The 24,808-nt window shown below is 51.9% G+C and overlaps 1 protein-coding gene across 7 annotated transcripts; it reads right to left on the bottom strand.

Moving 5' to 3' along the window:
• Window positions 1–1,114: 1,114 nt before the first annotated feature.
• Window positions 1,115–22,196, bottom strand: UBA1 (ubiquitin like modifier activating enzyme 1). Of its 7 annotated transcripts, XM_074323993.1 has the most exons (28): window positions 18,970–19,186; window positions 16,864–17,039; window positions 14,689–14,814; window positions 14,423–14,539; window positions 14,255–14,313; window positions 13,986–14,154; window positions 13,759–13,893; window positions 12,671–12,777; window positions 12,323–12,413; window positions 12,078–12,210; window positions 11,475–11,572; window positions 11,234–11,380; window positions 10,920–11,096; window positions 10,689–10,793; window positions 10,523–10,603; window positions 10,040–10,195; window positions 8,404–8,569; window positions 8,091–8,287; window positions 7,339–7,403; window positions 6,908–7,103; window positions 6,126–6,200; window positions 5,833–6,022; window positions 3,194–3,282; window positions 2,821–2,913; window positions 2,498–2,689; window positions 1,784–1,885; window positions 1,583–1,683; window positions 1,115–1,447 (listed from the first exon to the last, which is right to left on the bottom strand). In XM_074323993.1, the coding sequence occupies exons 4-28, from the start codon at window positions 14,537–14,539 to the stop codon at window positions 1,312–1,314; spliced, it is 3,177 nt and encodes a 1,058-aa protein (XP_074180094.1). In that variant the 5' UTR covers window positions 14,689–14,814; window positions 16,864–17,039; window positions 18,970–19,186; the 3' UTR covers window positions 1,115–1,311. The 7 variants fall into 7 exon arrangements, with proteins under 7 accessions (XP_074180094.1, XP_019572294.1, XP_019572292.1 ...); XM_019716735.2 differs by lacking the exon at window positions 14,689–14,814; XM_019716733.2 differs by lacking the exon at window positions 16,864–17,039.
• Between the last annotated feature and the right edge of the window lie 2,612 nt (window positions 22,197–24,808).

The following is a 24,808-nucleotide window of genomic DNA, read 5'->3' as shown; positions in this document are numbered from 1 at the left end:
GTACCCAAGGAGCTGGGATAGTGGAGAAGGGGGGTAGAGGAATTAAGTGTGTGCGCAAGCCTCAGATGCTGCAATGGTGGAAACAGTGGACAGAGGTGTGGAATGTTTGGAGTACTCTAGAGCAGCAATGGAAAATCTGCACTTAACCTAGACAGCTAGCATCACCACTAACTAGATGCCAGAAGTAAAGCACCTCAGTCCAGTGTCCTGGTGGGAAATAAAAAGGAAGTGTGAAAGGATGAGGTCATGAGGGAAGTAGACCAGGGCATACATGGTGTCTGAAGCTGGCCCAGGAGGCAGTGAATGTGGGGATAGGCTGTGAGGGGTGTCAGGGCAGGTTCAGGGATAGGTTGTGCTATTCTCAGGACCCACGTTTGAGTGAAGGGATGAGGAGTCTAAGTGGCTGGGTGACAGAGGTATAAGTGGCATCCTCAGGCACCAGGTGGCCAGACTGGTGCTTTCAACTGTTTGGAGTGCTCAGCCAAGACTAAAGATGGAACATACAGTCCTGCTGGGGCCTGCTCTAACCAATCACAACCCACAGCCCCCATAGCTGCCTCTCTGGCGTCCCTCAGGACAGGCAGACCAGGCCCTGGGGGGTAAGTTGGGGCAGGAAAGGTGTTCTCAGCTAAATATTTTCATAAAAACTGAAGTACGCACAGGCACTGGCATTCCTCAGTCCAGCAGAGCTCTTTAGGCCTCCCTGCAGCAGGGAAGTTGAACTGAGGGCACCACAGCCATTTTTGGCATTGGGAATCATGATGGTAAAGGCATGTCCAGGGTCTGAGTGCCTTGAGCCAGGCTGAAAGGTATCTGCCCCAAGGATATCAGCCGTGTTGACCCAACATCAATATGGCAGGCAGGGAATAAGGAGGTGGAAAAGGAGAAACTGTAACCCAGTTCAAATAAATTGGACCCAGGTAGCTAGCTGCTCTCTATGGCCTCACTGGTGCCTCTACTTCCTCCTAAGCAGGGAGGGCAGGAGCAAGAAGGTGGCAATTCCCACATTTTCTCTGCCCAGGAAACTGGTAGCTGGGGTGGGGCCAAGCCCTCTGGGTTACCATCTGAACCAGGAAGCCCCTTGCTTCCCTGGAACCAGCGGGGGCATGTCACATCTGGGTTAATAATTCTTTATTAGGATTCAGGTTCCGAACAAGATAGGAAGCAATGGCAAGAGGGGTTCATGTAGGGGGAAGAGGAGGGAACACCAGGCTTGGCTTGCTGGGCTACTGCCAGAGGTCAAATGGGAGCCCTGGGCTGGAGGGGGTCTCGAGACGGGGGCTGGGACCAGTCTACAGGAAGGCATTGCGATCAGCGGATGGTGTATCGTACGTAGGGGACCTCAACATCCTCGCCGCTCTCGTCGTTGCAGCACAGCTCAAGCACCAGCGCCCGCACATGGCGGCCCAGCTTTCGCTTCGACACACGGCTTACGATCTCTGTCATCCTGGGGGCAGGGGAGCAGAGGGTCAGGAAAGCAGAAAGCCGAGCGGAAGGGCAGGTGGGTGGGGGTCGAGGAGGTGAAGGGCAGGGAAGAGGACTGGGCCAGCTGCAAGCCGAGGCTCCCCGCCACCCAACTCACGGCTGATCCAATCGTTCCTTTAGCTTGGCGGCTGGCATGAAGAAGGAGTAGAGCATGGACACGCCCTGGGACAGCATGGTGATCTCTAATTTATGCTCTGTCTGGAGGAGGGAGAGGGGATGGCAATGTCACAGGGGTGGACAGGCCAGTCACCCGCACACTCCACCCCCAGGTGGGGTGAGAGCGAGGAAGGGGCCTCACCTTAAAGTAGTCAAGGAACTGCTTGAGGGTCATCTCCTCACCGTTAGGCTGCAGCCCCTGTACCTCAAAGCGATCCCACAACGTCCACTCTTGGTTATAGTACTGCGGGACAAGGAGCCGGTCAGTGGGGTGGGGGCCACCAGAGGGTCCGGCCCCATCACTCTCCCACCTCCACTCATGAAGGGACATGTTAAGTGAGATCACAAGCCTCTCTGACCATCACATATTTAAAATCCCAAACCCACCCTTTGCCACCTGGTACTCTCAAGTCCCCTGTATCCTATTCTTTTTTTCAGGGTTTCAAAATCACTTATTGTATTATTTAATCTATCTCATTAATATAACTGTAGCACCTATAAGAGTACCTGGCATAGCAGGTGCTCAATAAATATTTGAATAAATTAATAAACGAAGCAAGTAGAAGAACTTAGCATAGTAAGCACCTAATAAATGTCGGTTGCTATTATTGTGTAGTTAATAATTTCCTAGGGCACAATTCAACTTCCCATCTTTTCTGAGGGCTTCCACAGGCAGAATCATGCCAGTGTTTAGCACATAGAAGGTACTCGAAAAATATGATATGAGTGAATAAATGAACAAGGGGCGCACAAAAGGAGTAGGTACACATTGACAGAAACCCTCACCTGGTGCAAGTCTATGAAGCAAACTAGAGCCAGCTTCTACAAACACCTCACCCCTGATGCAGGCCCTCACCTGGTGACGGGGTGCAGCAAGGGGTTCAGAGAAGCCGAAGAAGGGTAGGGCCAAATTAAGGAAACCATTCTTGTAGGAGTCAAGTTGTCGGTGCCCCTGCACCACTTTGTAGAGCTCCAGACACACAAGACCAACCACAGCTGCTGTGGTTGTGGCGATGGCGGGGATGATCTTCCCTGCAATCAGCTTGCTCTGGGAGACAGGAGACATCAAGGAAGGCTGTGTTGAAGGGGGAAGTGGCTCCGAGTCTACAGGAGGGACGGAGTGTGGGGAACTCAGTCGAGCCCAGGAGGGGGTGAACGTTAGTTCTAGATTCCCCTCACCTTGTGCCGGTCTGCAGGGGGAATGTCATAGTTCTCTGCCCGGAGGTTGGATGCAGCCACAATGAAATCCATATGAAAGTTGCTGTCATCATCCTTTAATGAGTTCGGGGAGAGAGGGAGGGTGGGGAGATAATAAGAGGATGAGAGGAGGAAGAGGATGCCTGGTCTCTAGGGACACTGCCATTACCTGCCGGGCTCTCTCAGATCACAAAGGCATGGCTGGGAACACCTATCTGTTCAAGGCCACATGGTAGGCCCATCATCCAATCCCCACAAAGGCCTGGGGCTGCCTCCAGATCCCCAGAGATCTGTTCTGTCCAGCCCATCCATGCTTAACCCATGCCCCTGCCTGCCCAGGCCTCCCACCCAGCACCTTCTCAAAGTCGATAGGGTACATCTTGAACCCAGTGAGCTTTTCTGGACTAGGCAGCGTGGCCTTGAGCTCCTCTAGACGGCTGTCATCTGCAGGAAGAGAGGATACCATGAGCCCTTTAAATCCCAGGCCAGGGTCTGAAATGGAAACGGGAGCTTGGGGTGGGCCAAAAGGTATTCAGGTAGATAAAGGATTTGAAAAGGAAAGCCATTCTGGGAGGAGGAGGGGCAAGCGGGAGAGGTAGACAGGGCAATAGAGCACAAACCTGAAGACAAGGGGGGTTATCAAGCATTATCTCTAGAGACACTATGGAACCAAAATGACATTAGGAGAAAGTGGAGATGGAGAGATCCAGAGAGAGCTGGAGATCTTGGGGAGAATGATGTAGAGAGGTGGGGAAACATGGAGGATACAGGGGAAGAGCTGATGAAAAAGATTTGTGAAGGAGAAGTTGGGGGAAATATGCAAATGTGGATATAGAGGAAAGATGGAGGGGGAGAGAGGAGAAATGAAAATGGGAGCATGGGGGCATTTAAAAGGGTGAGACAGGTAGGAGATTTTATATATATTATACATTTTAACACCTTATATACATTATATTCTTTTTACATACATCTTACGTATACTATATATACACATTTGAGATAGAAGAAATATATGGATAAAAGAAATAAAGGACTGGACCTGGAGCTGAGCTGCGCCCTCCACAACTAAGACTGAAAGAACAACTTGAAGCTGAACGGCACCCTCCACAACTAAGACTGAAAGCACAACAACTTGACTTGAGAAAAAAAGGCCTGGAAGTACACACTGTTCCCCAACAAAGTCCTGTTCCCCTTCCCCAATAAAATCTTCAAACAAACAAACAAACAAACAAACAAACAAACAAATAAATAAAGGGAGAAGTGAAGGAAAGATGGAAAGAAATGTATTAGGTTGGTGCAAAAATAATTGCGGTTTTTGCAATTTTTTTTTTCAACTCTTTAAACCGCAATTACTTCTGCGCCAACCTAATACAAAGAGGAACACAAGGGGATAGATATTTAGGAAGGAAGATGGGGTGATGACAAAGGAGATGGGAGAAGACATATAGAGAGGAAGGGGAAGATGGAAGTGAAATACAGGCGGAGTTACATAACTACAGATGCATTCATTATCTATGGAGGAAGAGAGATGGAAGGGGAGTGGATGAACACAGACCACGGGGCCCCATGAGCCAAATTAAGCCTGCCACCTTTTATGAACAAAATTTTATGGGAACACAGCTCCATTTGTTCATTTACTGTTACGTATTGCTACTTTTGTGCTTCAACTGCAAAGGTGACAGCTGCAGATAATGTATGGCCTATAAAGCCTACCCTGTTTCCCCGAAAATAAGGCCTAGCCAGAAAATTCAGCTCTAATGCGTCTTTTGGAGCAAAAAATTAATACAAGACCCGGTCTTATATTTATTATATTAAATTATATTAAATTATATATTATTATTACATTACATTACATTATGTAAGACCCGGTCTCATAGTAAAATAAGACCAGGTCTTATATTAATTTTTTTTAAAAGATTTTATTGGGGAAGGGGAACAGGACTTTATTGGGGAACAGTGTGTACTCCCAGGCCTTTTTTCCAAGTCAAGTTGCTATCCTTTCAATCTTAGTTGTGGAGGGTGCCGTTCAGCTTCAAGTTGTTGTCCTTTCAGTCTTACTTGTGGAGGGTGCAGCTCAGCTCCAGGTCCAGTTGCCGTTGCTAGTTGCCGGGGGCATAGCCCACCATCCCTTGCAGGAATCGAACCAGCAACCTTGTGGTTGAGAAGACGCGCTCCAACCAACTGAGCCATCCGGGAGGAAGCTCAGCTCAAGGTGCCGTGTTCAATCTTAGTTGCAGGGGGCACTACCCACCATCCTTGCAGGACTCGAGGAATTGAACTGGCAACCTTGTGGTTGAGAGCCCACTGGCCCATGTGGGAATCGAACCGGCAGCCTTCGGAGTTAGGAGCACGGAGCTCTAACCACCTGAGCCACCGGGCCGGCCCCTTATATTAATTTTTGCTCCAAAAGATGCATTAGAGCTGATTGCCCGGTTAGGGTTTACTTTCGGGGAAACACGGTTAAGAGTTACTATAATACTTGGCCCTTTACCCATGATATACAGAATAAACTGGGAGAAAAAGATGGAGAAAGACGGGGGGACTGGGGGGAAGATATGGAGAGGGAGATAAGGAGGGAGTGTTGAGAGGGAAAGGAAGAAAGCTACATGGAGGGCATACTAGGGTGAAGAGGCACGTGAAGGAACATGGGGTCCTGGGAAGATGGAAGTGGGTATCAAGGGAACTGGTGGAGATCATAGCCCCCCCCCCCCAGATAGACAGATCAAGAAGAAAGCACGAGTTTTTCTTTCAAGGCAGATACACAGAGCAAGAGAAACAAACAACTAGTTCTCCTGAGGACTAGAGCGCGGGAGTGAGGGAGAGAATTTGCCCCCACCGACCACCTGCATTTCTGAGGAAGAGAGACTCAAAGGAAGGTGGGGGAAGCTTCAGGCCTGGGACTGCAGAGCAGAGCCCAAGGACTGCTGCGCAGGCTGAGCTGGGCAGGGGACAAGTGAGGAGGTGACTCATGGTTGACCGGCCTAACACTCTCACCAACAGAGGCATTGGCGCTCTGCAGCTCCTGGTCGGAGACGTGGATCTTGACACCAGATTTGGGGGTGAACTCGGGGACCTGAACAGCCTGGAGGAGTGCAGCCACAGCAGCTCGGTCCTGAGAGCCCATCAGCCCATAGGTCTGGGCAAACAGGTTAGCGGCAGCCATCACGTAGTCCAGATGCAGGGGCTGGGAGAAGGCAGGACCCAGAAGGGGGAAGACATCAGTCCTCGTCTGGGGAGTCTTGGCCTCCCACCCACCGAGCCTAGGAGACCCCAGGGAGGAGACTTACATTGTTGACATCAAAGGTGAGTGGGTGTGGACAGCGTTTGGGCCCAGACCAGAACGGAGCTCCCGAGCTTGTGAGCTAAAGGAGTGGAGAGATTTTTGAGGAGCAGGACCAGAGAGCGGAGGCCTTTCTAACAATCCTAACTCCTCACCTGGGCCCCGGATGGGCCTTGACTCACTATGGTTGGGCACACACAGCAGGCTGGATTCAACCATGAAAGACTCAGACTGTAGGGTACTGTAGATGGAAGTTGATGCCAGGCCGAAGCAGGGACATCACTGAGAAAAAACGACCACCAATTTCCCGGCAATCGCTTTGTGCAAGATAGCCATTCAACAAACTCTTATGGATTGCCAGGCACTGTATGAACTGGATGTTAGTAAGTATCAATAAAGCCTCACAAAAATCCCCACGAAGTAGATATACTATTATCTCTACTTCACTGATGAAGAAACTGAGGTGCAAAGAGAAGTCATGTGACTTGCCCAAGTGCAAATGGAGCTGGGATTTGAACCCACACCAATTCCTGTGCTCTTAACTCCGTAATTTCTCCCGCACAATCCCTATAGCCTGGGAGTTGTTATGACTCTACCCATAGCACAACTAAGGGAAACGAAGTCTCTTGCTCCAAGGAAAGGGGACGGGAAGAATAAGTCAGGTTTAATCATTCTTTTGTGACCCCCATGCCTCAGGGCACCTGCCACAGGGGGACTAATGACCGGGAGGAGCCCACAGCAGGTTCCTGCTTTGGATTCTGCCAAATGGACCTGGCAAGTGGGTATTACCTGGTCAGGAGGGAAGTTGTGCAGCAGCTGCCGGATGTTGTTAGAATACTGGGTGTGCCAGTGGTGGCAGGCCCAGGTCACACAGTCGGCCCAGTTCTGTGGCCGCTGCAGCACCAGGCTGCGCTGCACCGCCTCCAGCACCTCCAGGGGTTGGGTGCCAGCCAGCCGCAAGGTCCGCTCCACAAACTTGGGGTCTCTATCAGGAATTAGAGGGATCAAAGGGGCAGGATTACACAGCAGCCCCAGAAATGGGCTCCAGGGCAACCCCACTTTCTCCATGGAAAGCTAGTCCTCAACCCCAGTGGTATGAGGCCCAAGCATTCACTGATTGATTTTAGGTATGCCTGGCACTAAATGTTACAATGGTAAGGCAGACCGGATGCCTTGGCTAGGAGGCAGGGGATGGGGTGAGGGGGCATTTGGCTACTTACGTGAGGTACTGGTTGACATTTTCTGCTGGCTGCTTGAAGAGACCTTCAAACTCGTCCCGAGCCCACTAAGGACAGAATAAATGAGTTACATGGGGGTGATGGCTGACAAAGTGGGTTTCCAGAGACAATAGAAAGACATCGGTGAACAAATCAAGTAGGAAGAACACAAATGCTCTGGGAGAAGGGCAGCCACCCAACCACTGCTCCTAACATTCCGCACTCTCCCGCCCACCCCAGCACCTCAATTTAAAAGCCAATGAACTTGATCTGGGCAGTGGTAAAACTAGTGAGTTTGCACAGGTCATCTCCTACTCCCCCGACAAAGAAATATCTGGCCAAAGCTAAGAGATCCTGTTATCTGGGAACACACCCTCCCTTTGCAGAAGTATACTGAAGTATTAGGGAGTGAAGTGTTATGATGTCCGTGACACACTTCAGCATGAAGAAAAATACACACTAAGAACATGTGGCAAAACAGGAACCACTGTTAAATCTAGCTGATGAGTGGTATTTGAGTGTTCACAATACTACTCTTTATACTTCTTTACACGTTGAAAAATTTCCAAAATCAAAGTTAAAAAACAAAAGAATGAACCATTTTAGAAACCTAGGCTGCTGGATGGGAAGTGAGGGAGGAAGGTTTGGATAAACAGCACATCTGGCGCTTAGGCTTGCAACACCCGCAGACCAGGAGCTCGGCGGCCGAGAGGCAGGGCTCCTGCTCCCTTTCCTCACCGCCCAAAGCTGATCACCTGCAGGGTGTGCTCGATGGCGTTAGGGAAGTTCTTCAGTGTGCAGATGGGGATGGACTTCTCAGGCGGGTCCTGGCTTGAGCTGTACGACTCCGTCAGGAAGGGGATCACCACCTGCACATTGCCCTTGGTGCCCAGTGTGCCCGACTCCAGCAGCGGCTTACGGTAATATATGCAGCGGCGGTCCATGTACATGCCTGGGGGTGGGGGGCAGGCTATCAGGTGAAGACAGGGAGACAGACAGCAGCGAGGCAGAGGCAGAGGGAGAATGCGTGCGCGCGCGCCCGACCTCCTCACCCGCCTCGAAACTCACGGGCATCCACGTTGTCCAGGGCATTGGCCACACCATCCAGGTTTTGGAAGAAATCGTCATCATAGATGCGCTCCGTGTCAGGGCCCACACGGTTCTGGTGGCTGGTCACCCGGATGTGTGGATTCATCTGGCGCACAGCTGCAGCAGCGGTGTCAGACTTTAATTTCTAGAGGGGGTGAGGGTGAGGATGGGGAAACACAGCTCGGTTATTCGTGCATTCAGTCAGCCAACCTCAGGAGGCTCGCTGGTTTAGTAGGAGACAGCCTGTGACAGTGCAGCATGGACAGGGCTGTGACAGATGTAGCAGGGGCTCCGCGGAAAGGGAAGCAGTGGCCACACACCGACTGGCGACAACAGGCCAGCCATCTGGTCCTCTGCCTGCCCAACATCTATTGTTCTTTCAGATAACAGCACCCGGGGTTGGGGACATTCCCTCAAAGAAAACAGGACCTTACCACACAGACAAGCAGGATCGTCTCAAAGTCTCAAGTCAGGTCCTGTCCCTCCTCTGCTCAGAACTGTCGCCTGGCTCTCACCTCCACTGAGGGTAAAAGGAGCTGTCCCCGTTTCCTCTGGCTCATCTCCTACTGTTCCCCACCTCTGGATCGTGACCTGGAACACTCTTCCCCAGAAGAGGGGGCTCTACTCGCTCACCCCCTCCAAGTCTGCAGACCCTTCCTCAACCACTGTGATCCAAAGAGCAAACCTGTGTCCCGGACCCACCCAACTTCCCTTATTTTTGCTGTTTCCTTTGCAGAGCACTTATCATGGACATTAACTATAACTGACATTGTTCCCCACAGAAGGCTTCCCAGCTAGGTTCCTGTATAACCCAGCTTGCATCTGTGCAGAGAAGAGTGAACCTAGCAGGCATAAAGCATTCCCCAAGCAAAGACCTGCTCGCAAGGCTGGTCCTTGGCTAACGTCTGGGAACTTGGATTTGGGGAGTGATCTTACCATTCCTTACCTGGTAAGGGTGGCTCTCTCTGCCTACACTGCTTATACAAACAATGTGGTTTCTGCTGAACACCTGCTTTCCTTCTGGGAATCTGGAATTTGGGTATGTGCCCAGCAGAGGGTGCCTATATGACCAGCCCACAGTAAAAACCCTGGGTGCTGAGTCTCTAACAAGCTTCCCTGGTTGGCAACATTTCACGTATGTCGTTGCAACTGGCTACTGGGAGAATTAAACATGTCCTCTGTGACTCCACTGCGAGTCTTGGAAACTTGTGCCTGGTCGCCCCCAGACTTCACCCTGCATGCCTTTTCCCTTCGCTGATGCTGCTCTGCATCCTTTGCTGGAAGAAATCACAGCTGGGAATATGACTGACTACATGCTGAGTCCTGTGAGTCTTCCTAACGAAGCACAAAACTTGGGGGTGGTTTGGGAGAACCCCAATACACTGTCCTAACAGCACTGATAAGAGGTCAAGGGAAAAAAAAGGGGGATGAAAAATGGTGGAGTCAATGGAAGGGTACTCACTAAATAAATGTTTGTTGAATGAGTGACAGAAAAACTGAGGATTAAGAGACAAAGGAGAGAAAAAAGTGGAAAGGCCTCCTTTCCAGAAAGAATGAGAAAAGACAGGAGGAAAGTGAGATGACAAAGCACCCTCCATCCCACCCGCTCACTCACCGTAACATCCCAGGGCCGGAACAGAAACTGTCGGTTCAGATTTGACTTCTCAATGGTGTCCATGTCTGTGACGACAATTTCTCCGCCCTCCCCACAGCCCAGCCCAATCATGGCAAAGTTTTTTAGCAGCTCACAGCCAATGGCACCTGCACCCACCTAGGAAACACGCAAGAAAAGACAGAGGCCAGTCAGGGTAATGCAGGTTAGCATCAGTCCTTACTCCCTCTGAAGACAGCAAATGCCAGGAAGAGATCTAGTGCCCCATCCTCAAGTCCCAGGGCCACAAGAAATAAGCAACCAGTCATCTGAGGGAAGTGGCACAGAGGGGACAAACAGAAGGATGCACCAGTCTTTCCCTCAAGATAAAGAAAATGGCAAAGCCATATAATAGAGGCAGAAGAACCAAAAGACCCTCCCCCTCAGGAGGCAGGAGACCCAGAAGAGGTGGCCAGAGGCCAGGAGGTGTCCAAGGGGATCACTCACCAGGAAGTACTTCTGCTTGCCCAGCTTCTCTTGCAGGTCTGTGCCAAATACAGCTACCTGCCCATCATAACGATTCTGGCGCTGCAGAACGTGAAGGGAGGAGGGTCAGAAGGGTCTTGCCAAAAATGCCCCCAATGACACCTTCCCATGGGACCCGCTCACATACCGGGAGGCACTTGTCCTCCGTGAGGGCCTGTTTATCCTCAGGGAGACACTCCAGAGCATCAAAGTATAGCCACTGCATGATGGGCATAAACTTCCCGGAGCAGGCCTAGAGGTTGGGGAGGAAAGGGGAACTGGTCAGTGGTTAATAGGGGCCTGACATAGATGGACAAGTGATGTGGCAAGGGAGGTGCCTGGCCCACCGCCTACCCTGCCCTTCTCCACCCATGCTGACCTTCATGACCTCTTGGGCAGCCAGGCCCCCAATAAAGGCATTTATGGGTGCCAGATCCCCAGCAGCTACATATGCCAGATTCCGGATGAGGTCCTCATCCAGGCTGTCCTGCTGCACTGCTTGCCGGGCTCGAGCATTCACAGCCTGGGCTAAGGTCACCAGCTCTGTTGCATCTTCCTGGTGGGGCAGAAGGAACCAAGGGCACACCTATTAGGCCACTGTGGGGATGGGAGGGGAAGGTGGACAGGTAGAGAGGCATGGTGGGCCTTCAGTACCAAGGTCATCTGCCCTGGCTGGCTTGCCCACCCACCCACCTCATTGCGGGGCCGAGGGGGCCGGCCGTGCTGAGCACAGAACTGGTGCAGGGCCTGGAAGCCGATATGCAGTTGAGCAGGCCGGGAGAACTTGGCGAAGTCTGTCATCACAAAGTTGGGCTCTGCCAGTGAGGCCAGCAAGGATTTCTGTGGGGGGCAGGGCATCAGAACCATAAGAAAGAAATGGAGAACCTAGAAATGTCCAGAACCACCTCCACAGCCTACTACTCCCCATACTCACAAAGCTGATCTTCTTAGGTACTTTGACCTGACTGACGATGCCCCCACGGATATAGTCGGAGAAATGGGAGGTGTCACAGATGCTAAAGGTGTAAGGACCTAGGGAAGACAGGAAGCTGTCAGGCTACCCACCCTCCCCCTAAAACCCACAACACCTACAGGATAAGGACAAATCTGTGCCTGGCCCAGTTCAGACATCAAGAGCCATCTCCTCTCCATCCCAGGTTCCACCTGGTGTCAGAAGCCATCCCCTTTCCGCCCCAGCCCCAGCCCCAAACCCATGAGACCCTGTGTCCCTGGCCCCAAGTCTACACTGAAACACATTCCCGGCTCCTTGTCCAAATCAGCTCAGACATGAGTGGATCCACTATCTGCTCCATTCAAACATCAGAGACCTTTCTCCCTCAGCACAGATACCAGCGATCTATTCTCCCAGGAACAGCTCAGACACGAGACAGCACCTCTCCCCCATGCCCACCAGTTCTGGTCAGACCCCCGGGGACTCTGCCCCTGGTTCATCTCCGACACCCAGGGTGTGTCTCCCCTCGCTCAGAGCCCAGGGACACACCTTCCATCTCCCAATTCCCCCACAGCCCTAGCTCACCCAGGACTTTGATTTCCATGGGCTGACTTCCATTAAGTTCAACCATGCCCTGTACTTCTGAAAAGGAGACAAAGTCGCCACTCTCAAACCCGTGCCGGGCCTCATCCAGGCAGGTAACCACACCAGGGTTGTCCTGGTTAAAGGAAGAGTGAGTCTCAGAGGCGAAGCGCAGGGTACCACAAGCAGACAGGAAGGCCTGCTGCTGCCCAGCTGCCTGCCAGGAGCCCTGAGGCTGGTCTCCTCACCTTTGTGACCATAGAAACCATGGCACTGAGCGGCTGCTCCCCATTGGAATCAGTAAGGATCATTTCCTCTCCAAAGTCACAGAAGAGTTGCCTGTAGAGAAGGCAACAGGGCTGATGCCCAAATCCCATGCATGCAGGGACCCCATGTGTCCCTCAAGATGCAGCAAATACTTGGTGAGCAAATTCAGCCCATCCCTGCTGGGAATCAGATGGCGCTTATGCCACATGGAGAGGTGAACACATAGAATCCAAAACCCGGGGGGCTGAGGGGGGCTGAGGGCAGTGAGATCTTGGGGGTCTTGGCTTGGGCCTGGCAGGGGTCGGGGGGAAAAGGGAGGGGATACTCACCCAAACAGACCCCGTGTGTCTGCCACCACCAGCTTGATGCCACGGCTGTGACAGAACTCACCCACCCGTAGCTGGTCCTCCAGGGGGGTGTTGGTGAGGACCACCACCTGTGGAGAGTGGAGGAGGGTCAGGGTGAGAATGGAGGAAGGTTGGTGTGAGGCTTCAGGGAGTCCTGAGGGCTTTGTTGGTTCAACTCTTTCATAGACACAAAGTATCGAAGTATCTACTTTGTATTAGATTCAGAGGCCGTGAACTCAGTGAAGAGAAACTGTATCCCTATGAGTCTCTAAACCCCAGACGGTGGCAGGCAAGGTAAAGAGGCAGCTGAGAGGACAGAGTCTGGAGAACATCTGACTCATTCATTTGCCAACACCCACTGCTGCCTGCCCGCAACCCTGCCATGCCCTATGAGACACAGAAGAGGTAAAACTGTCCCCAGCCAAAGTCTGAGCTCATTCCTACCACACCCACTTGCTCCCAGTTCTCAAGACAACGCCTGCTCAGCCACGACCCTTGGGACTTTGCTCTCTGCCTGAATGCGCACCCCTCCCCACCAGGGTGAACTCCTACCCCTACCTCAGGGTTTGGCGGCAATGCCCTGGCTGCTGGGACACACCAGGGCAGAATCTCAGCTCCCAGTTACTCTTTCCAGCCCAGAATTTTTATGTAACAAACAACCAGATGGCCCTTTATCATGTGCCAGCTGCTATTCTAAGTGCTTATCCCTCACAAAAACTCTTTGAGGTCGGTATTACCCCCCCACCCCCACCCCAAGTCTACAAAACAGGAAAGAGTAAGGCATAGGAGATTAAGACCTGCCCGAGGTCACAGTGGTAAAAGCAGAAACTCACGCCAAGGCAATATGGCTCGTCTGTGCTCCTACCCCTGTGCTGTGTTGTCTGTCTGTTCAGATCTCCCCGCCCTGGAATGCAGGCAGGTCCAGGGGCTAAATCCTGCCTGCATTCCCTAGCTGAACCCCCAGCATGAAACCTGGCACGCGGGCCAGCCCATTAAATACCGAACAAATAAACACACCAGAGATGGGCTCTGAGAGAATTGGGCAGGAGGCTGGGCCATGCCCAAGGTACCTGGAAGCCACTAAGGAAGTCCTCAACGAGGGGCCCAGTGTAGGCGCTGACAGGCACATAGCTGTTGAGCTCAGCGAGGCGAGGCTGAGAGACCTCAGCCCGATTTTTACCGATGTCCTCCTCCCGCAGGTAGAACTGCAAAGGGGGGTAGGGGACAAAGTGAAGTGGCTACAGAGCCTGGGAAGGCTAATCCCTCGGCAGGGGAGAAGGGAGCCAGGAAGAGGTACCTGGGAAGAGAGGTCAGCCCACTGGGCAGTGCCCTGGTCATGTAGGGTGACAGCCTTGACCCCACCAAGGATGATGTTTTTGGCAATCTCCACGCCCAGGCCCCGCAGGCCTGATACCAGTACGCTGGAAGTCTGGAGTCGCTTCATTGCTTCATGGCCCAACACGTACCTGTCAGGTTAGGGGGCATGCTGGGTCAGGGCCTGGCCTTCCTGCCCACATCCTCTCAGAGCCCCTCTCCCACCTCTTGGCCGACTCTGGCCCCACTTACAGCTGCCGGGAGTAAAGGCCCTCATCTATGTCTGCTTCACTGCCGTTCTTCGCCATTCCCTAGGAACGGAGGGGAGACATGCATGAGGAGGGTGTGGACAAATGGACAGTGACACAGAAGATATTCCCGCCCACCACCCCGTCTGCCAGTATCCAGGAAGACACTCACGTTGGTTGGCACCGAGGGCACTTCGGACAACACAGAGTGGGCAGGGGAGCAGTTAGAACCCGACTTTGGATCAGGCCCGGACACGCGACGTTTCTTGGACAGCGGCGAGCTGGACATCTGGAGGGAAAAAGGAAGGTCAGAGGTGAGCCTGAGGCACGTGGGTGTTTCTGTTGGTTAGTGGCGACTATGGGGGAAGGGAAGACTTAAGGGCTAGTATCCCCATTTTACAGAAGAGGAGACAGGTACAGAGAGGTGAGGTGACTTGCCCAAGGTCACAGAGCTGTCAGAGCTAAGATCTGAACCCAGGTGGTCTGGCTTGCAATCCATGCTGCTGACCACTAGGCCATTCGCCTTTCTCCCCAGCCCAGCATAATGAGGGAGAGACGCCAATCCTGTAGGGTGAAAGGAGTGACAAGAAGAATGTACTTGTGGGGAAGTCAGAGGAGGAATAGAGATTCAGGTCAGCTTGCCACTCCTTAACAGATCTCATTAACCCCTATGGCTCAGTTCCCTCAGCCGTAAAATCGGGGCGATAATACCACTTACCTACCCCGTGGAGTTGCTGAAGTGATGAGATAGAACACAGACCATAGAGCCTGGCACAGAGCAGGTGAGCAATAACGAGCAGCCCTTCTCCTCTCCCTTAACCCCTGCGACACGGGTGCCGGAGGGAAACGCGACTTGGACATCCATCAGAGTGGCGTGATGGCAGAGAACCCAGTCCCCAGAGGGGATCAGGGAGGGGTTTTACAAAGCCCCACCCCCCATCCCCTCCCTCCCACCCCAGCTCTGGGAGGGGAAAACACCCAGGCCAATAAGAGTTGCCAGGGAAGAGAGAACACACACACCTTCCAAGCCTGCATGTGGAGTCCCTTAAGCAGGTTAACAATGATAAGCGAGTGTTTATTAGGAGTCCGCCCTGGGCCAGACATCATACTAAGCACTTTATGAGCCTTGCCTCGCTTTGTCCTCAGAGCAACCCCATGGGGTTGGGACTACTATCAATAACACCCCCAACTCACAGTGGAGGGAAAAAACTTCACTCAGGGACGTGTTGACTTGACAGAGGTTCCCACAGAGTGACGAGCTGGGCTCAGACCAGGATCGGCTGAGCCTGAAGCCCAGGCTGCCTCCTGGTGTGTGTGATCAGGTGTCATCCCCTCAATGCAAGGCAGGGCTGAGCGTCCTTGCCAGACAAGTGGGAAAACCTGAGCTCATGAGGGCAAGTTAACTCGCCGAGGGTCACACACTAGGTCCCAGAGACAGAACAATACAGTCCGCTGTGGAAGTGAAATCTGGGGGTGGGGGTAGGGGTGACTGGATGCAGACACTGGAGACAACAGGATCCTGAATCATCTCCTCACTGCCAACGCTCTTTAGGCCTCTGTTGTACACTGAACCCAATCACACCAAGTACCTCAGATTCCATCTTGGCACCTCTCACACTCTAGCACTAAGCAAGATGACAGGAGCTCCCTGCTATCTAGCAAGGGCTTACTCCCTGTCAGTCAGAATAATGGATTTTGTTTAATCCCAGCAATGTCCACAACCACATAACCTTATGCCCACACCATAAATAAGAAAACAAAGGCCCAGGAAACTCCAGCCACCTGCCCGGAGGGAAGCAGCTGGCGAGGGACTGTTTGCCAAATGCCTCCTGGGGAAAATACTAGAGTCAGGACCCAGCTCAGGGCCCAGCACACAGGCCTAAGGGATCAGGGGTGAAAGAGGAGGACCCAGGAGGCCTCATGGCTGGCTAGAGCCGGAGTCAACCAGCTGAGTTACTAGGAAAGCTAAGAACCAACCTAGGTAGGAAGACACTAGGTGAATTAGGGAGACAAAGGCAAATCATATTTTTCCATTTACTGTCTCTCTGACCCGGGAAGGGATCTCATTTCCTCTTAGCCCCATTTTCTCCAAAAGCAGAAGCAAATGGAACTATCCTCAAGGGGTAGCTGGGAAAGTTAAAAAAAAAAAAATCAAGGTCTGAGGTTACCAACTCAGCAATCTGAGGACGCGAGTAAGCTCCTGCCTGGGCACCTGCAGTGGCTTCCATTCCTTATCTCCTTGCCTTGTCACTGCTTTGCCTGTTTGGGACACACCATCTCTCCACTCCCTAAGTCAGAGATGATCCAGGGCCAGAGAGATCTTTAATATCTATACCTTTCACCTCTGGACCTCTAGTGCTGGCAGCAAGGGTCTAAGCAGGTGTTGGTTGGCGTTTTGGAGTAAATTTCAATTGCAGAGGTTTGGAACAGGCCAGTCTCAAGGCAATGCAGAACAGGTCGGGGGCAGAAGTCCCAGAGGAGCTCAAGATCCTCCACCCCCAGCACAAAATCGATACCCTTTCTCCCTCAACATATACTCAGGCCCCAATTAGGATACATACACTACCAACTGTTCAGCAAAGCTGAACTGGGGCTCCGAGTTTCAGAACTTGCCTTAGGTTTCCAAACTGGTGATTTTGAAGCCTGAGCATTCTCTACCACCCAAACCAGAGGTTTGAGGTAGGAGTCCTGGAGAAGGTTTGAGGGGGTCAGGTTATCAGGATGGAGAGGCTAGGGCACAGGATGCTGGGGCCTGTCAAGCCTCCTGGGAGGGATTAACTGAGAAGTCCCTGGGAACATAAAAGAGACGAGTCAGGAGGCAGTTGTCTGAGTCCAGGGAGGCTCAGAGGGAGGCAGGAAAGGGGATGTTAGGAGCCCTGGGGGCCAGTGGGGCAAGACAGGCAGGGTGGAGCCTGGCAAGGGTGATTAAGACTCAAATATTTGGAAAGGAACTTTTAAATCTTCCAAAAGGGTCTTGGGAAAAGGCTCCTTTAGGGAAGGGCAGGGAAATTACACTGCAGGCCCCCAGAGGCTTCAAGGAGGTGGGAGGGCAGTTGCTGGGCTCCATGGAAGCTGCACAGGGACTGGGTGGGGGATTCTGTACCCCAGGAGGCAGCAGGGAGATGCTGGGGTCTGGAGGGAGGGCTGTTGTCCATCAGGAGGACTCTAGGGCCCTGGGGACAGATGCTGGTGGCAGAGATTAATCTTTGCTAAAAAAGAAAACAGGGACTTGCAGGGGAAGTTGTCTCTGACATTGATGCCAGAGTCCCAGGAGGCTATGAGGGTGATGCTGAGGCACAGGGTAGAGTTAAGGTGGGATTTCTACCGGAGCTCATTGATACAGACCAGGGACTGCAGCTTGTCTGAGGGAGTGGAAACGGGAGGCTGAGCCCAGATAGTTCTGGCCCTAAGTTCAGCAAGCAGATACTGGCTAGGTCCCCTAGTGGGGTTGGGTTTTTCTGACCAATTATGTAGGATCCTGTGGAGGTGCCGAGAGTAGAAGCTGAGAAGGGGGTTTTCTGTTCTGATTGGAGGACAACTGGGCTGGTTGGGGGAAGGGACATCTGACAATGATGGTAGGGTCCTATGAAGCTAAAAAGAGAAGCTGCGGACCTGTGACTGAAGATGCTGTGGACCTTGAAAGGCCGAGGGCAGATTTGGAAACCTGATGTGAGGTTAAGGGATCTGTGAGAGAAGCCAACACTCCCCGGTTGGCTTTTAAAGGCAGGGGTTGAGTGAAGGGTGGGGTTTGAGAGGTGAGTCTCTGAGGCAGAGAAGGCTAGGAGCCAATAGGGTCTGCAAGGGCAGATGCGGTGTGTGTGTGTGGGTCTCTATCCCTAATGGAGGACTGTGTCCAAACAGTTCTGGTGCCTGTTACCCTGGGAGGCTCTGAGGGAAGATACTGGGGTTAGGGGCGCCTGGTGAGGGAGATATGCCTGCAGGGGGTAGTCTCTGAAGAGAATACTGGGAGCATGAAAAAGGGGGGCATTCACTTAGAGACAGTCTCTAAGGGCAGATTCTAGAAATTGAAGTGAGTCAAAGTAAATGCTGAGAGGGGTCTCTGAATAGAAGTGCTGGTCCAGAGGATTTCTGATGGAAGATGCTAAGGGCAGGGTGGGGCTGGGAGACCTGACATGTGGAGGGGTCTCTGATATGGAGGCCAGGCCCAGATGGCCTTTCACAGGGTCTAGTCTACTTGGAACATTTGAGGGCAGATTTTCTCTGTGTGTTGGGAGGATCTGAAGATGCTAGAAAAGACTCTCAGAAATGAAAGCCATGTGAACCTCCCCGGGGTCTGGCCCCTCTTGGAAAGCAAATACTGAGGGACTAGGGACGGTCTTTGATGATATGCATTGGTGGGAGGTTTTGGCCAGGAGTCTCAACCCGGTAAGGCTCTACTGGTGATAAGGGGCAGTTCTGACCTGCAGTGCAAGGTTCGGGACCGGGTCAGTCCCTGACTAGGGATACTGGACCGGAGTCTTTACAAACAGATCCAGAGGGTCTGACCCCAAGGTCAGATTTACGAGGCCGAGGGACTGGGCTGGTCCTGGATGGGAAATTTCGGCCCCGCCCCAAGATCTGCACCCACCCCCCCCCACCGAACCCCAGCTTCCGAGTTATCACCGCCCGCCCCGACATCAGCCTGGCCCAGCGCCGGCCCTGTCCCTTCCAATGCATCCCGAAACCCCGGCCAAGGCGCTGAGAGAGGCCGTTTGTTACCAATGCCGGTTCCCCGGGTCGCGCCGCCGCCAACTCCTGTAGGAGACGAAGCCAAGCCACCCTCCTCCTTCTCCTCCTCCCCGCCGCCTGGGCCGCCTAGAGTCGTCGCCGCCGCCTGGGCCGCCTTCTCCTCCCCCGGCCGTAGTGGTTGCGCTCGTCCCTGTAGCCTCCTTCACCTCCGCCGCCGACACAAGATGGCGGCTGCTGAGCCCAAGGCCGGAACAAAACCTTGGGCCCTACCCCCAGGAACCCGGATGCAGGCAGACCGCGCCCATTCATGAATCATGAATGTTGATCCCTGCAAGTCAGGGACTCATTTAAAGAGGACTAGCTCCACCTGGTGGCTACTATGGCACTAACTAGGAAAATCGGGAAAGCAGAGGAACGTGAATAATGAATAAATTGCTGCAGCCAGGCTGCCATGGAAACCAAGAAAGGACCTCAAGCCCACACTTCCTGGTCATGAATTATGTATATGCCCAGGTGCTCGGTTGACTAACACTCTGCGACCAGAAAGCCAACATGGAAGCCACGCCCCACTGCTCATGAATAATGAATGATCTTGCAGCAGCCCGGAAGCCAAGGAGACCAAGGCTACATCTCTTATGAATAATGCATGAAGCCCCGTGGGCTGGAACAAAAGGGGCAGGCCCACCTATTGCAGCATCTAATACTCTGTAAGCAGGGAAATAGGGCTACTACAGGAAAAACACACTCCCCGGTTCATGAATAATGAATAACAATGTTGCAGCAGCTCAACCTGGAAACTCAGAAAGGTCAAGAAAGGTCCCACCCACTCATTATGAATTATGCATGAGACTGATGGACAGCCCTCCCAGCAAGTAGGGATTAGGGTAATCCAGCCCTGGCAACATGGGCACGCCTTCCTGTACATGAATAATAAAAGCCGATGCTGCAGAGTCACAGGGGAAACCCAGGGGAAGTGTAGCAGCCGCCTCCCCACCCCTGACTAACTGCACGTGAAACAGGGCTGCCTTGTTCCAACCAAATCCAGACGCACTACATGCCTCTGGCAAGTGCCTCAATTTCCATGACTGTAAAATGGAGATAGCAATAGAACCCATCTACCTCATAAGGCAATATGTTATCAAAATCAGAGAATATGAATTATGGATGAGCTCAGTGTAGTGCTGGCAAAGGGCACTGTTAAATTTTAAAAAATATATATGTGTATATTACTATAAAGGTAATATGTAAATATATTAATATAAAATTAGTTGTGTGTGAGGGTATACCCAACCACTAGAGAAGCCCCCCAACTTGGGGCATTATTTAAAAAATAATGCCTTCAAACACCCTCTCAGAAGGACACTGGAAAACAGAATGCTAAGGTCACCAATGTCCATTAAATAGGTAGGACTGACTGCCAAGTCACTAGAGATAAACCCCAAGCACTGAACACATTTCTGTCGAATAATAATAGATCCCATTAACAGATGTGGTGTCTCCTTTCCAGGCATTGTGCCACTGATCTCAGGAATGCAGAGCAGGAAATCGATTTCTTCTTGTCCTTCTTCTTGTCCTTCGGGTCTCAGCTCAAAGGTGACCTCCTTAGAGAGTTCTTAAACCCTCAGAAAAATCACTTCCACCTACCGATGACTAGCTCTGTGACCTGGGGCCAGACACTTCACTTCTCTGGGCCACTGCTTCCCCACCCATAAAATGAGAATAGTAACCTACCTTATGATAGATTTTAAACGAATAAATATGTAGAAAGGGCTTAGAACAGTTCCTGGCACATAGTTCTATTTAACTAACAGTAGTAGTACCAATAAATTAGGGGGTACAGACTCTGGAACTAGACTGGCTAGGTTTGAATGCAGGCTCGGCCACTCACTGACAGGGAGTAGGCAAATTACTTATCCTCCCGGTGTCCCAGTTTCCTCATCTATAAAATAGGATAATAATAACTTACCTCCTAGGATTGTTGTGGGGATTAAATGTGCTAATAAAATGCTAAATTAGTGTAAATTAATCTGATCATCATTATGCCCATGCCCACTTTTCAGGCTCACGGAAAGATTTGACAAAGATCACACGGCTTGGAAAGAATCAATACGATTTGAATCTAGACCCTTTGTTGATAATCTGAGATTACTGAGCTTTAAGAAATGAACCATGCACGAGGCTTATACCCTGGAGCCTACAAGGCAAAGCTAACAGTGTATCATGCAGATGAATCCATAAAAGCTACGCCCCTCATGAATTATGCACAACGCCCCTAGAGAAGCCACTGAAAACTTGGGCACTACTCACCTTTACGATTAATCAATGAGGGCTAGTTTGCCCGGCAAACTGTAGAACGCCCCTTCAGCACGCTGATCCGCCCCATCGTGAATAATTCACAAGCCGATACTTCCAGCGGACCAGGTGCGAAAGAGGCAAAAAAATGGGCTTCCTCATAGCCCCACCTCCTCATGAATAATGAAGAAAGCCGCGGCCAACGAAGGCCGGGTGGCACCCAGTCCCCTCGGGAAGCGCGTAGCAAGCTGTGCTCCGGCGTCCCTTCCACAGCCTGGGCTGGGGGCTCCTCTCCCTAACAACTTGTGGGCCCCGACCTGTCCAGTCTCCCCGCCCCGAGTACTCAAGCACGGGGGGTATCGCATCATATAAGCAGAGGTCACAAAGGCCACAGATACCTTCACAATGCCACGTCGGTCCTGAACGTTCCTACCGTGGCCAGGACCTCTCCTGAAAACAAGCCCTCCCAAAATTCCGCCTTGACGTCAGGGACCTCAAACTTCGCCTCTCCCCTTGGGAAGCACCCCAAATCCTGCCTCATGGACAGAGTACTCATTCATGGACCATAAGGGTCTCCCCAAACATCCCCCTTAACCCTGTCTCCGAGGGGTATATAAACCTTGTCTCCAAGGGATATTTCCTACAACAGATTCCCACATCCCACCCCAAAAGCCACTTCTTAAGGGTCCCTCAAAAACTGCCACCCCTAAAAGCCATCCCGGGCCCAGAGCCTCCAAATATGCCCATTGGGGGATCCCCGAAACTGAGCCCCCTCCCTCAAATTCTGTCCAGGGGCTTGGGGGGCACCGTGCTCCAGCTCACCCCCTGCGCCGGGCGGAAGCCTCGCCTTCCTGCTGGAGATGAGCCGAAGCCACGGGGCAACGGAAGAGCAAACCACCTCCGTCGCACAAGAAGAGCCAGAGTTTGCGCGGAGCTCGGAAGCGCGGGGACTTGGAGGGCCCTGGTTTGGGACGTACCACAAACGCTTAGCTAGAGGGGCGCCCGCCCCTGTTCCCGCGCCTTCGGCAGCCCGTGTCAGACCCAGACACCCCTACGGGTTGTGGTCCCTCCTGAAAGCGCGAGGCATGCTGGGGGTGGTAGTCCGGTCTGGCCAGTGGCTGGTGCACGTGGTGGGCATCAGCGGCCAGGGTATGGGAAAATGTAAACCTGGGCTGTGGAATTCCGGGAGCGGTGTTCTGGGAGTGAAAAAAGGGAGCGGAACACTGGGGTACCTCCAAATGGAAAGACACACCCATCCTCCAGATGGGAAGGCTGAGGCTCAGATGGCCAAAGGAGTTCATTCATTTGACATTTATGGAGCTCAAGCGGTAGGCCAGGCGCTAGGGATGCTTTCTTGCCTTCACGGAGCTGACATTCTAGCAAGAGAGACAGACCATAAACATAACACATAAGTAAAAATTATAGCTTCGCATATAAATATGTATTATAATAGATACATGTAACTATGTAGTATAAATTATATAATACAATGTATATATAAATACTACATAGTTTACATAACATGATAGCTAGTGTCAATATGTAAATAATTTACATCTGTATATAATAAATGTCTTACATTTAATACATTGTATATATTCTATATTTGCATGTGAATATATAATTAAATATATATGCAAATGTGTGTTGTACATATAACTCCTAAATGCTATGGAGAAAAATAGACCACAGTAAGCAGAAATTTGGGGGACAGTGGGGTCAAGGAAGGTGTCACACGGGGTGTCATGCGGAGTCTCTAGTCCCGCTCCCCACATAAGGACACAGGACACGGTGAGGCCAAAAAGGAACACCCACGGAGCCATAGGTAGGGGAGTCATACCACTATAGTCTCACTGGAAGCTGGATTCACATGACTTGCAAACTGCTGTCCGCTTTTCTGCCAACTGAACGACTCCCCATTTGCTAGCTGCAATCCGCCTCTCTGCAATCCGCAATCCACACTCCGCCGCTTACTAGCTCAGCCACCATCTTCTTGCTAGGACCTATTTTTCTGCTAGCATAGCCACTGCAGTTATATTAGTGGCCAGTGGCTCACTGGTTACAGCTGACGGCCAACTAGCCACAGCTGATAGCCATCCAATCACGGTTGATGGCCATTTACTACCTGAGCCAGCACCTTTCCGCGTGAGGCCGAGAGCCTGGAAACTGCACTCCTGGCTCTGTCCCCACAGAAGCCCTCGCTGAGAAGATGTTTGAGCGAAGGTGTTTAACACAAAATGCCTTTATCATCTTATCCCAAATTCTGTATCTCATATCTTGTCAACAACCTCCAAATTTGTTCATTTGAAAAAGATTTATTGAATGCCTACTGTGGGGACAGAGTCCCAGAGAGCAGAGGGCTCTCGACCTCATATGGAAAGGTGCTGGCTCAGGTAATAGATGGCCATCAGCTGTGACTAGTTGGTCATCAGCTGTAACCAGTTAGCCATTAGCCACTAATACAACTGCCATGGCTACGCTAGCAAGAGGGGTTGGTTGGTTGGCAGAGAAGCGGACCACGGATTGAGGCTGGCAAGTGGGGTTAGCAAGCGTGGTGGATAAGAGGATTGCAGATCGTGTGGGTCCTACTTCCTGCATCTCACTTGGCCGCCAGTGAGACTGGGGTGCAGGAAGACCCCCTTGGAGTACTGGCAGATGTTTGCTTTTGTGTTTCGACCAGCTGCCATCAAGAATATAATGATGTGACTCCCTTATCTGTGGCTCTGTTGTTCCTTTTTGGCCTCACCATATCCTGCGTTCTTATGTGGGGAGTGGGAGCTGAGACCCTCCATTACACTTACTAAGTGCAGGGCACTGGGAACACTGCAGAGAACATAACAAGGAGACTGCCCTTGCAATAGTCAAGACCTCCCTTCCATCAGATCTTTTCCTTATTTATCTTTTGCCTCATCTCAGAGAGACCTGCCCTAATACCTGTGGGGACAGAGCCCCGGAGAGCAGTTTCCAGGCTCTTGGCCTCATGTAAAAAGGTGCTAGCTCAGGTAGTAGATGGCCATCAGCTGTGGCTAATTGGCCATCAGCTGTAACCAGTTAGCCAATTAGCCACTGATATAACTGCCGTGGCTGCACTGGTGAGTTGAGTCGAGGGAGTCGAGTCGGTTGGTTGGCAGGCAGAGAAGTGGACAGCAGGTTGCTGGTCGTGTGTTTCCAGCCTCCAGTGAGACTAGTGGTATGACTCCCCTACCTATGGCTCCATGGGTGTTCCTTTTTGGCCTAGCCATATCCTGCGTTCTTATGTGGGGAGCGGGTCTAGAGACCCCGCAGGCCGCCTCACACGACAAATGGTGCAGCGAGCAGGGTCTCCCGCACGACATACCCCATGTAAAGTAGTCAGGGAATGCCTCTCAGAGGTGGCATGTGAAAAGTGAGGAAGCGAACCACATGGAACGTGGGGTAAAGCATTCCGGATAGAGGGGACATCCAGTGCAAAGCCTTGAGGTTGCAAGTTCTTAGCATGTTTGAGGAAGAGCATGGAAGTCTTTGTAGCTGGAAAGCAGTGAGGAAGGGAGAGTGCTGCGAGATGAGATCCTAGGCCATGTCAAATAGGGCATTGCAA

Source organism: Rhinolophus sinicus, chromosome X (genome assembly GCF_036562045.2).
Source record: "Rhinolophus sinicus isolate RSC01 chromosome X, ASM3656204v1, whole genome shotgun sequence".
Classification (NCBI taxonomy): domain Eukaryota; kingdom Metazoa; phylum Chordata; class Mammalia; order Chiroptera; family Rhinolophidae; genus Rhinolophus; species Rhinolophus sinicus.
The sequence above is the reverse complement of the archived record's forward strand: the minus strand, read 5'-3'. Positions and strand labels throughout refer to the sequence as shown.

What these genes read in the sequence shown, in the direction of transcription:
- UBA1 (XM_019716734.2), bottom strand. Translation starts at nt 14,539, where the DNA reads ATGTCCAGCTCGCCGCTGTCCAAGAAACGTCGCGTGTCCGGGCCTGAT. An exon ending in TGCCCTCGGTGCCAACCAAC is followed by an intron (nt 14,314 to 14,422) that starts GTGAGTGTCTTC and finishes CTCCGTTCCTAG; the next exon opens with GGAATGGCGAAGAACGGCAG. An exon ending in ACTTCCTTAGTGGCTTCCAG is followed by an intron (nt 12,778 to 13,758) that starts GTACCTTGGGCA and finishes CACTCTCCACAG; the next exon opens with GTGGTGGTCCTCACCAACAC.